Source organism: Nestor notabilis, unplaced genomic scaffold, assembly GCF_000696875.1.
Source record: "Nestor notabilis isolate BGI_N333 unplaced genomic scaffold, ASM69687v1 scaffold19102, whole genome shotgun sequence".
NCBI classification, from domain to species: domain Eukaryota; kingdom Metazoa; phylum Chordata; class Aves; order Psittaciformes; family Psittacidae; genus Nestor; species Nestor notabilis.
Window position 1 is genome coordinate 55,447 of NW_009917401.1, and position 12,229 is coordinate 67,675.

At 36.6% G+C, this 12,229-nt stretch overlaps 1 protein-coding gene across 1 annotated transcript in view; it reads right to left on the reverse strand.

The window, feature by feature from the left end:
* RGS7 (regulator of G-protein signaling 7) overlaps positions 1–12,229 on the reverse strand; it is a gene marked incomplete at its 5' end in the record, with an annotated part of 124,613 nt that overhangs the window by 31,249 nt on the left and 81,135 nt on the right. Inside the window, 3 exons of the mRNA XM_010009216.1 lie at positions 9,673–9,754; positions 9,897–9,973; positions 11,805–11,869. Of these exons, the coding sequence (XP_010007518.1) occupies positions 9,673–9,754; positions 9,897–9,973; positions 11,805–11,869 (224 nt within the window). The remainder of the gene's footprint in view (positions 1–9,672; positions 9,755–9,896; positions 9,974–11,804; positions 11,870–12,229) is intronic.

Below are 12,229 nucleotides of genomic sequence, written 5' to 3' on the forward strand. Positions count from 1 at the left end.
TGTTCTCTTCTGCTGCTCAAAGTGGGCTTGCAGAGCTAGATCTGTTCCAGAGATGCACCACGAAAGGACAGGAGGGCAATAGTCAGAAATTGCCATAAAGGAAATTTCAATTAGCTACAAAGAAATATTCTTCAGAATAAAAGGTAGAAGTTGCTTAAGAGAGGGTGTGGAATCTCCATCCCTGGTGATTTTCAAAGTTTGTTTAACCAAGGGCCTGCACAATCTTATTCAACTTAGAAGTTAGCACTGCTTTAAGCAGGAGGTTGGACTAGAGGACATCCAGAGGTCCCTCTCAGTCTACATTTCTCAGGCACAGCCTATGATCTTCACAAGCTGCAGAGACTGAAATTAAAACAATCAACTTTACAGAACACTCCAATTCACGGCAGCGTGAAATTCATCACCCTGCCTTCCCTTCCCCATAACAGCAGAATGGAAAGCCAAGTCTGATATTTGCTGCTTTACTGTTGCCTCTGCCCTCTGGCAGCCTGTGGTGCATATAAATGAACCTAATGATGATCTAAGGAAATGTAATTTCACAGCTTCTTTAGCTAAAAACACGCAGGTGCTATTTAAAATAATTACCTCATTTCAATATGCACACCCATAAATTCAAGGTGCATTAAAGCAGTAAATATTTAGGCAGATTGATTCACATATCTTTCATCATTTCATTGCATTGCACTGTCAATACGCTAGAAATAGACCTTTATATTTGTTTTGCAAGCATGGGCTAACTTGTTAAGTTTAACTGCAAAATACTAAAATTCAAGATCTCTGGGCTTTCAAAATTTAAGCACAATAAATTTAAATCATGGTCATGGGTACAAGCAGGATAGATCTTCACTTCCAATTGGAAGAAATAAAGTCAGACACACAAACACAGAATCATAGGATGGTTTGAGTTCGAAGGGACCTTAAAGATCATCTAGTTCCACCCCCCTGCCATAGGCAGGAACATCTCCCAGTAGATCAGGTTGCTCAAAGCCCTGTCCAACCTGTCCAACATAAAGACAAGGCAGAGATTGAAAGCTGTCTTTTACATTATTTGTAATAGCAGACTATCACAAATATAGAAAACTTTAAGTTTTCTGTGTGTCAAATGTTAATGTTGCCTTCTGCAACAACCTAGTCTGCTATTTCTGTCATTGTTGCTATTTCTGTCATTTTTTGAGAAAAAGGAGTCTTCTAATCCTCAACACTCAATGTTCACATACTCACTTCTGAAGCAGGAAAATGAAGCTAATTAGACAGTGAAGGATAAGCAGAATACCAGATTTCATTTTTATTTGTAGGTTTATATTTCAGTGCAGCTAGCTGAATGGTGCATGTTTTAAAATAATGAGAATAATAGCATGAAAGTTTACAAAAAAGAAATGAGGCAAAGAAAAAAACTCCAGTGGTACTCAGCTGGAAAAAACCGAAGGACTTATTAGCTGGAGGAATACCCAGTTTCAATCTGATTATGTGGGAACATTTTTTATTTTTTCTCATACAAAATCTAGCATCAAAGGACACATTAAAATCCTATACTGAGTAAGTTATCAGTAATGGCTAAAACTGAGGCTCTCACAAACAAAAACCCCAGCTATATCCTCCTGCAATGCACCAATTTTTCATCTCCCAGAGGTGGATGTCATTGGAGTGTGAAGAATCTTGTAAGGCTTATAAGGAAATTTGAGGTTTAGGTATAGATTATTTGGCTATTTTGGGGTTTTACTTCATTTTATACACTTCAGGGTCAATGAGCAAAAAGGCTTTGCAGTGGAAGAGCTGCACAAATAACAATTTTGCTTGTGCAACAGAAAGTTTCAGAGAAAAAGTTCAAATATGCTGAGTACAAGTGGTCAGCTGTTTTACCAGGACTTGAAAAAACAGCTGTTATCTTAAGGTTCGGTCAAAGGAGGGCAGCACATTTCTAACCCTTTACAAATTTCACAAAATTGTTTTTCTGGTGGTTGTCTGATAGGACCTGAAAGCTGCTTAAAATGTAGCTCACTTTATAACTAAATCAACCTTAACTGAGTTAAAAATAAAACCAGTAGCCATAGTTGCCAGAACCTGCAATTATGTATTGAAACTGCTTCTAGGGGGGATCTCACTGGCCTCTGCGACACTGCCCAAGGCAGTAAAACAAAACCAGTACTTACAGGCACTGGGCTAGAGAAGCCACTTCCTTCCGGTTGTTTTGTGCTTTTTTTTTTAATGGTAACATATTTCCATCTTCTGCACAATTACTTTTAGCACAACTATGTCTTTGGAAACATGACTTTTTTGATTCAGGTGTGTGACTGACACACATGCACTGTGACTGGACTTCTAATACCTGCAATTATATTACACTTCTTTTACACAGGTCCCACTTCCATTACAGGTCCAATAAGAAGCAAACACAGAAAGACAAATATTTGGATTACAGTTCATTATGGCCATGGTAAATTCATATATAAATTGTAATAAATAGGTAAGTTTGATGATGACTTTGTATGCAGCTTCTATTGAGTTTTCACCTTCCTAGAACTGCAGACAAAACTTCTCTAAAATTAGTGCATGATTTTTCTAGCTTCTCTTCTGTTAGAAATTAGCTTATCTGGGAAGTACAACTATACCTTTCAATTAACAGCTATAAATCATATTTAATGAGTAGGAAGCAAATCCCAAGATTGTTCTCAAGTATAAATTCTGTAGCAGCATGTTTTAGATTTCATTCCCAGATGCCTCACAAATTTGGCAGATAATCAAGGAAATATTATTAAAACCCACTTGTTCTACTAAACCATTAGATATTTTCTACAGCCTTTTTATTATGTATACAAAAAGAGATGCATTATGCTACTAAATACTACCTTTATGGAACACAAGACAGGTAAATAATTACAATGTATTTATTCAGTGTGACGCTGAAATAAGTGAATACATCTTGGAACTGGACTTGCACAGAATAGCCTCAAATTTGGTTATATTCCTTAATATCAATCCATTTCTAAATTTGTGATACATTTAACAATATGCTGCAAATATCCCTGGATATAGTGATCTACAGTCAGTATAGTGGTATAATGGAAATGCATTAGCCATACACAGCTTAACTGCTAAAACCTGTCTATATCAACTGATAATGATCTATAACCTATTGGCTTTTAAAGAAGTAAACAGAACTTTTCTTTTTTTTTTTTTATTTTTATTCATTTATTGAACTTGTTTTTCAGGCTACAGAATGTTGAATGCAAATTCTTATTGAATTGCTTTCTTCAAAGGAAGGGATTCTTTTAATTCATAAGAATGAACAAAAGCTTTGTTAGGATTAAGTGTTCTCTTGTGTTGAAGGTTTTAATAGAGAATTATACAAACAGCAGAATGATTTTAAATGCTCAATACATGTCCTCATTAACTAATTTCATTTTTACTTACTAAAGAACAGAGATAAAATTCCAGAATTTTATATTATGATATAGAAATGAAACAAATATAGAAATGAACAAACAATAAATCTGACTGTGGCATCCACTAGAAATATACTGATGCAGAAATAACGACTTCTTGGCAACTGCAGTGAAAGGCATAAGCAGTTAAGAGTAAGTTAAACCCACTATAGTCAGCCCCACATGAAGGAGAGAAAGCTTGCAATTTGTACCAGTTAGTAAAATCAATAAATGCTTTATTCAAGGATTTATTTGAAGATCATTCAAGTACTATCAAAGTAGCAGTAGTTCCACTGTTGTTCTGCAGTGGACTTAATTAAAACATAGTAAGGAGTACGATTAATGGATTAAAGTTTTTTCTTTTGTTTAGACAAGACAAATGAGGTTGAGAGACCATCAGACCACGGAGAGGCAGTTGATCAATTAGTCTGATCAAGCTTTAATTACATTTGCATGGTAAAACTCGAATAGTTTTCAAACTAAGAGATGGGAAGTCCCATTTAGCATGAAACTTAAGTTTGCTTAGAATTTCAAAGACTTTCAAAAAAAGAAAAAAAATAAAAAGACCTACCCTCTACCAGTTCCCTGTTTATACTTATTTGTCATCTCAAACTACCGCTCAAATCTTTTCCCTGAGTAATATCAGACACACAAGGAATTCCAGTGGTTGTTCAAACCAAGGACTTGCTTGGAACATGCAAAAAAATGATACAGAGAAATTTTCAAGGAATATAACACTAGTCAATTAAACCATAATATTAATCCATAGGAGATAGAGCATCTTGAATCTTGACAGGGATTCTCACATTCTCACATTCTTGCTTGTTTAAGGACAGATCCAGCACAAAGCTGGGCTTTCAGCTCGTGATAACAGGATTTTATAATATCGTTTAAAAAAAAAAAATTCTTTTAGTGGTCTCTGTGTTAGAGAAACACATAATATGCAAAATGCATATGAAAAGATGTTGAAATTAAATTTTTTAAGACAAGTCATATGAAACTAAACTAGAAGCTGTACTGAAGAATATAGTACTACATGAAAGTTATATGCTTAATTCTTTTTGAAAGTTAATTTAATTTCTAATTATTCTTCATTTACAATAGAGTATTATAGCTTTGTAGTTACTGGTTTTCAGAACCAGAAATTACTGTACAGAAATTAGATCCATTGTATTTATTCAAGTGATGCTTCAGTAGTATTAATTTTAATTAAGGCTGTATTAATGTGATTTTTGTGCATGTGAAGATTCTAGTATTTGTAACACTGCTGCATAAGGAAACCTGTTAAATTCATCTGCTTTGTTCCCTCTATGCTAAATACTCAGAGTTACTATTTTCTCTTTTTTTTCACCCCAAAATGCAGGCAATTGCTGTTTTATGGATTCCATACAGACAAATTTAGATTATACACTTGAAAGAAGTGACAACAGGAAAGTCTGACCACGCTTCTCTGAAAATGTTGATGGCAAATATAGGTGACATTTAGAAATTTGATTATCTGCCTTTTAACTCATAGGAGATCCTTCACAGACTGCTTTGGATTAAAGCGGCAAATTTAATTGACACAGAAAGAAAAATAATGTATAAATATTGTGCTTATTCAAAAAATTATTTATCCTTAGTACTTCAGCTAATTTTCCTAGTTGTTACCAGAACTCAGTCATACTAGAAACTATAAAGTCTTCTCATTTTTTTGTGTCCTTCTACTGTCTCAGCAGTTAGCTATTTCACAATTTCTGACCTCTTCAGAATCCTCAGTTTTAACTTGAGCACTCTCAGTTTGTTGCACTGCTGCAAGAAAGCTGGATTCCTTTTCCCCATCTGTCCTACCCTTACTCAAGCATCAGACTAAGTAACAATGCTAAGTAATGTGAGTACAAATTCTTCCATGAAGGTCATAGTTAGCAGGCTAGCTACAAAGTTTATAAATATCTGCCTGAAACAGATTGGATTACGGATCATAAATATTATAACCATTTTCTGAAAATAAAACACTGTACAAGGCTTTGTTCATTACCAGAAGTGCAATTATCTGAGGCTGACAAATGCTACCAGGCTGCACTCCCTGCCTGCTGGAGAGGTAACTGTCTTGTAAGGATATATAGGCGCAATAGAAGACATGCAAATTGTACATGGATAAATCACTAGAGAAGCTGGATGGCATGGTTCACATTCATTTCCAAGAGATGCTTAAAAACTTTCTGAAAATAGCATGATAAAGCAGACATAAGTGCTCTCTGGATAAAGAAATGACTGGCCTAGAAAAGTCTGGGATTTGTAGCAGACAAAGAGTGAAATGGAAGATTGTACCACCTTAGCCAAGTTAAATTCAGTCTCTTGCCGAGTCTTTGAGGCTGATCGTGAAAGACAGGATGGAAAAGTCATTAAAAACAAATGCAATGAAAAAAAAAAGAAAAAAACCAAGAACAAGTAACCACAGGTATGCACTGCATGACCCTGACACCTGGTAATATTACTTACTGGCTCAGATGCTGACAGTCATGTTCAGACCACATAAAATAGAATTTAAAAATACAAACAGAGAAAGTGAGATTAACTGAGATAGAATCTAATTTATAAAAAAAAAAATAAATAAATTAATGGAGAGAGAAGCAAAAGGTGTGGGATGTGTGACAAGGTTTAAAATTTTAAAATTACTGTTTTCCTAGTTTGCTACTAGGAAACAATGTTATGAAACTCCCAAACCCAGAAATCATACGTATTTCTGAATTTTACATCATCAGTGAATTATCTGAAAACCACATTTGCCCTTAATATTTTTGCTGTCCTTACCAAACATATACACCCTGGATACTTTGTCTTACTGTATTAAATCACACAAATACTGGTTTTGTTTTTCAGTCCTGTGGATCAGGTTTAACCAAGCTACACATAGCAGAACGGAAGAACTCAATCACACACTGCTCATGCTTATAGAATCATAGAATCTGCTAGGTTGGAAAAGACCTTTAATATCATCAATCCAACCATTATCCCAGGACTGCCAAGACCACCACTAGACCATGTCACTGAGGGCCTCATCTACATGGTTTTTGAACACTTACAGGGTCAGTGATTCCACCACTTCCCTGGGAAGCCTGTTCTAATGCCTGATCACCCTCTCGGTGAAGGAATGTTTCCCAACATCCAATCTAAACCTCCCCAGGTGCATACTGTATTAAATCTCAATATAACTAAACCATAGCCAGCTCCAAAGAGAAGGACACACCAGTGTAGCTTCCTAGCACATCTTAGAAAACTGTTGCAAATTTCCTGTCTTCCTTTTAAAAACAACTGCACACAAACCTGCTAAATATAACTGCAATACATTCTAAATGATAACAAAGGTCAGAGGCATTGGATAAAAAAGGTTTTTTCAGCTTCTTAGGAAGTATACAGCTGACTTTCAGGAGAAAAGGATATTTCCCTCATTATCTTCTGAATTAATCTGAATCTCAAGTACCAAACAGGCCTTTATTATGGAGTTCATTCAAATTACATTAATGTGTAACTCAGAAAGAAAACTGAATTGTTTGCAGCAGCAAGATATCAGCTGTCCTTGCTGATTATCTAAGAGCTAATTTTACAGCAAGCCACAGCTACTCTGCTCCTACTGTATTTAATGTGGATTTCAGAATGTTTCAGGGGATTTACTGGTTTAGTACCTGTTTGTCCCTTTTAAACGTGTAAGATTTTAAGGAGGTTTAAACAGACATAATAATTCAGGAAAGCTCTGAGTTCTTTTATGAAGACTTTAATCAGAAGCATGACATTTCTTTTCAAACAAGAGCAGCTTCTTAATTTCTTTTGCCTGGAAGGAAATGACTTTCCCAATTTAGCCCAATTTGTTACTGCTTTTTGACTAATGTGCTAATCCTCCTAACCAATTTTCACCCATTTCCATACTCAGTTATTGATACAAAGTTTCAAAACTGTGAAAATTATACACTTTCTAGGCAGGTGGAAAGAAAAGGAAGTCTTACAAGACATGTTTACTCTGCCATCAAAAAGGGAAATGCATGAATATATGTGAATGTATGTGAATATATGTGAATAATCTGAGTTATGTTAGGTACTGGCTATACCTTAGAAATAATGGTGTGGACTTTAGAATCATAGAATCATAGAATAGTTAGGGTTGGAAAGGACCTTAAGATCATCTAGTTCCACCCCCCCTGCCATGAGCAGGGACACCACACACTAAACTATGTCGCCCAAGGCTCTGTCCAACCTGGCCTTGAACACTGCCAGGGTTGGAGCATTCACAGCTTCCTTGGCCAACCCATTCCAGTGCCTCACCACCCTCGCTGTAAAGAACTTCTTCCTCAGATCTAATCTAAACTTCCCCTGTTTAAGTTTGAACCCATAAATGCTCCTAGCTGCAAGCTAAGATCTTTCTGCATAAAGCAGGAACTGGAAATTACAGAAATGACTGAGATTATACTTCACATTACACTAAAATAGACATCAAACAAAAGAAAATTAAATACATAGTTAAACTGCAATTAAAAATATTGGAAAGAAAACTGACCAGTGAGTTATCAAAATTGTTAGCTTCCTCGCAAAAGCAACCTATCTGTGAGTTTTGGGGGGCTTCAAAAAAAATTAGAAATTGTAATTAGTTCTAGCATCACCATCTTCTTTTCAGCCTGTTCCTCTCTTATTCGTTTTAATAGAACTTCTAGCTTTTACTGTGACAGTAAATTCATAACAATGTTCTCAAAACAAGTATTTCACTAACTAGTGAGAGGAGCTGGTTAGGCAAAGTATGAACCTCTCCATTCTTCTATTTACATCTTCCTAAAGTCAGGAGCCTACACTGCTTACTCTAAGCCAGTCTTTTGCCTCTGATATTTCCTAGCTATGCCTACAGCCAGATTAAAACATGTGCTCAGGCAGATTTATCCACAGTTCAACGAAAGCTCTTAATCAGATTCAATTGCCTCTTGTCCTGTTCCCATTATGTTCTCTTGTTATTGTCTGCCTATATCTTAACTTGAAACTTCAGCAATTCATCTTCTGTTCCAAACGTGGAAATAGTATCTCCTTCCCAGATTCAAACCCTTCAGATCCATTTCTGCAGTGAATATAGAAGCTGTCTGCGCCTTTAAAGTTCCAGGGTCCAAAGAAACTTTCTGTATTTATTCTATATGTAGCTTCCATCAACATCAGATGGTAAATTGTTTTGTGTCCTCCTTCCTTATTTTATGCCACTGACTAGACAACAATGTCCCAGCCTTCTTGCATCTAATGCTGGTGGTTTTAATCTTTCACTTCAAATGACTTTATCTACCTGACATTCTAAATCCTGCCTACAAATCCATTTCTTCTACTGCTCTTTAACTTTCATGGTCACAAATACAAGCTGTTTGTGTCCAAGCTTATTACATTTTGTTTAAAACTTTGTCACTGTATTCACCTCTTCTACAGGTATCATCACCTAACTTTACTTTCCCAGAACAGTCAGTTTTAGTTAAGTGTCTTTTCCCAATGTCACAGTGGACAATATAATCCACACATGGTTTCACTGTTAATGATACTAAGCTCTGTACACAGAAAATGAAAACTTAATTCTAGGTAAGAGAAATACCCATAATTCTGTAGTAAAGCAGAAAAGTGTGATTGTCGAGTTCTTGTAGAAGTTTTGTGACATTTGACATTCTTTCTCAGAGTTTTAGGTCCCAAAGTTGATTATGCAAGACCTTTTATATTTTTTTTATTTTGTTTCAGATGGACTTTGACAAGGAACTTGAACAAATCTTGTTTAGACAGTGCATGACTCCCACAGCTCAAATCCAACATTATCTAACTTCTATGTACATCAAAAATCGATTGAAAATATGGCCAGAGTGAAGTTGAAAGGCTTGGCAAGCAAAAAAGCAGATTAAAAAAACAAAGCAAAACAAAAGACAGATGTTTTTAAAAGTATTTTTAGCTATGCTGATAATTTTGGTTGTGTGACTCATACCTTTGGAAACCTTTGAGATGGCAATAATCAAAGACAGGTATCTTCTGATTTAAAAAATCAGACACAAAAAACGTATTCACTGAAAACTCCAAATGGAGTCTACACACAGCTGCAGTCTTCAGTAGCAGAATGGTAAAAACACCAGATGTTGCAAAAAGGAAGACAGACCCCAACCCTCAGCCCTACAGTAAAAACTTGTTTCCAGGCTACCCCAATGCTCCATAGAGGCTGACATTTATCAGTGGCCCTGCTCACAGGCAGAGCAGCCTCTCCATCACTCACCACCGGCCGGTGCACATCCCAGAATGCTCGCTCCTGGCTGTCAAGGATCTTCCTCTCTATCTTGTCTCTCTTCTTGTCAACTCTGTCAATGTTACAGGAATATTTAAAAGAAATAGTGTTAATGACAGTAATTTTAAGCATATGAAGTGCCCAATTGCTTTTCCCTTCCTTTCCCCCTCAAAAAGCATGCAAACCCAAAATTCCTCGTCTTCAAAGGAACTTACTTTGCTTGTGCTTCAGCTTGCATAAAAATAAACTCCCATTTCCGAGCAAATGCTCGCTGTAGCCTGGCCAAACTCTCCTGAAAATACATCACAATTTTAGTGGGTTAGGTTGAAAGTTATTTACTATTTTAGAGCTTTTAGCTTATCTTTTCCTCTACCTCTCATTCCCTCCAAGGTGTAATTTAAGTCATGATACCTCTGTAAGTGCAAATGGACCTTACTTATCCAATATAAAGTCCTTGCTTGATACCAAATAGGATGGAATACTAGATCTATCTATTTTTTCATGTCCCGACTATTTCAGTTTTGAAACTGATGACAAGGGTGGATAAAACCATCAGCATAACACAGGATTTCTGAAGCATTTTTATTTCCTGGGTGCTGGTGGAGTAATTTTGTAGTAATACAAAGAAACATTCTTGTTTTGAAAGTACCTATTAACAGCAGTAGAAAACAGCAGTACTTTCCATACTGTATGATCCACAGGACAATTCCCATCACTCATCTGCACAAATGGTTATACTGAACAACACTGGCTGCCTATCAATTTATTTCAAATACAAACATAAGAAGCTATCAATATTTTGGTAGCATGGGAATCTTCCAAGACCTCCACGGCTATCCTCATTTTTTAAAAACGCAGACTATAGTTTTTCACTACTGTAAAGAAATGAATATATCCTGCAGCCTACTATTGAGAACAGGAAGAAGATTTGTAAAATCTTAGCAAAATTCTTTCCTTCAGTGATGCTGGAACAGCCTCACTGTCTGTAACAAAGCTTCTTCAATCTCCCCCCAGTTTAAATAGTAGCAGTATGCAGTCTGTTAGCACGGAGAAGGCTGAGGTTATCTTCCTCCAAGAAGACCCCAGTCACCTTTGTGCACTGCTTTTACTGAGACTAAGTGAAAAATAGCCTGTAAACTTCCTAACAAAAAGCATTGCTATTTCTATACATTGCAAATGTATCCCTATGGCATATTTACTGACAATAAAGACCACAGAGAGAGAAGACTTTTTCTGGAGATCTTGTCAATACCAGTAAAGGCTCTCATGGATTGTATACCGGAGGTGAATTTTCTAAGACATGCAAATATAGAATTATGGATACCCTGCAGTGCAGTACACTGAAAAGCAAGCTTGTGCCAGAAGAAGCAATAAAGTGTGCCAGCAGGGTGCTGCGGCTGGAGTATTTAGCATGTTGAGATGCCTGGCTGACTATCCTGCTATCATGTCACAGCAGCACAGCTGGACAGCTTTCAGCACAGAGCCAGGGCTGTTCATGAATTTTATGTTGACATTTTCATGAAAAATTCAAGCACTTTTGGGGGGATAGAGATGGAATGCAAGACATCTCTCTCCTTAGCAAGTGCCATCCTCATCTGTTAATCAAACTCCCACTTTTTCAGGCTCTTCCTGGCCCAAATTATCTTACCTGCCTGGGGCACAGCGGAAGTTTCAGGGAGTGGGAAGTGTCTCTAGTCTGACCTTCTTTGCCTCTCATTTAACTGATGGGATAAGGGTTCAAGCCTCAGCATCACTTTAAAGAATGAGATTCATATACATACAACCACCAAGTGCTTTTGCAAATGTTGCCAGAGATCCTTCATTCAGACCTTACAGTGTAGAGTGCAACTGCTTTCAAACACCTGTGGTGTATCTGGGTGCATGAACAGTTATTTCTGATTCTGTCATGGTGAACTGTGCAGAGTAATATTAGAGATGAGCAAAACCTCAACTTTTGCCCAGTTAGCCTTCACTAGAGTCCCTCAAACATCATTTGTGACCCACATGCTGGCAAAAGTGGCAAAACCCCAAATAAATTTCACACATAATACCTATAGCTCTTAACATTATTTCACATGCTCATTAGGCCCAGCAAAGAAATTCACTTTTCACCAGGTACTTACAGCTTCATAGTCTGCTAGCTCTAGCCTTGCTTTGTTTTGCATTGTCCGCTTGCAGAGGTAAACAGCTGGAACAGAATGAAAGAACACAGAATTTGCTACTACCTCATAAACACAGCAGAGCAGAAATCTAAAGGCTTCATCTCTAGTTTACTGTTAACTATTTCTGTTTTGATTTCTCCCTCTATTCCAAAAAGTATTGTAAGTAAACTGATGGGTCAGATACAGAGATTGATTAAATAATGAATAAATAATGAATCTGCTTTATGCAACAGACATCACATACAAACTGCATGAGATACTTAGGATGAGGTTGTTTAATGGCTAGGGAACAGGCACATTAAAAAAGAAAGGCAAAACCATTTTTTAAACTCTGTGTTTATAACTCATAATGTGTAAGAGTTTTATAAGGAGCTGCTGCTATATCA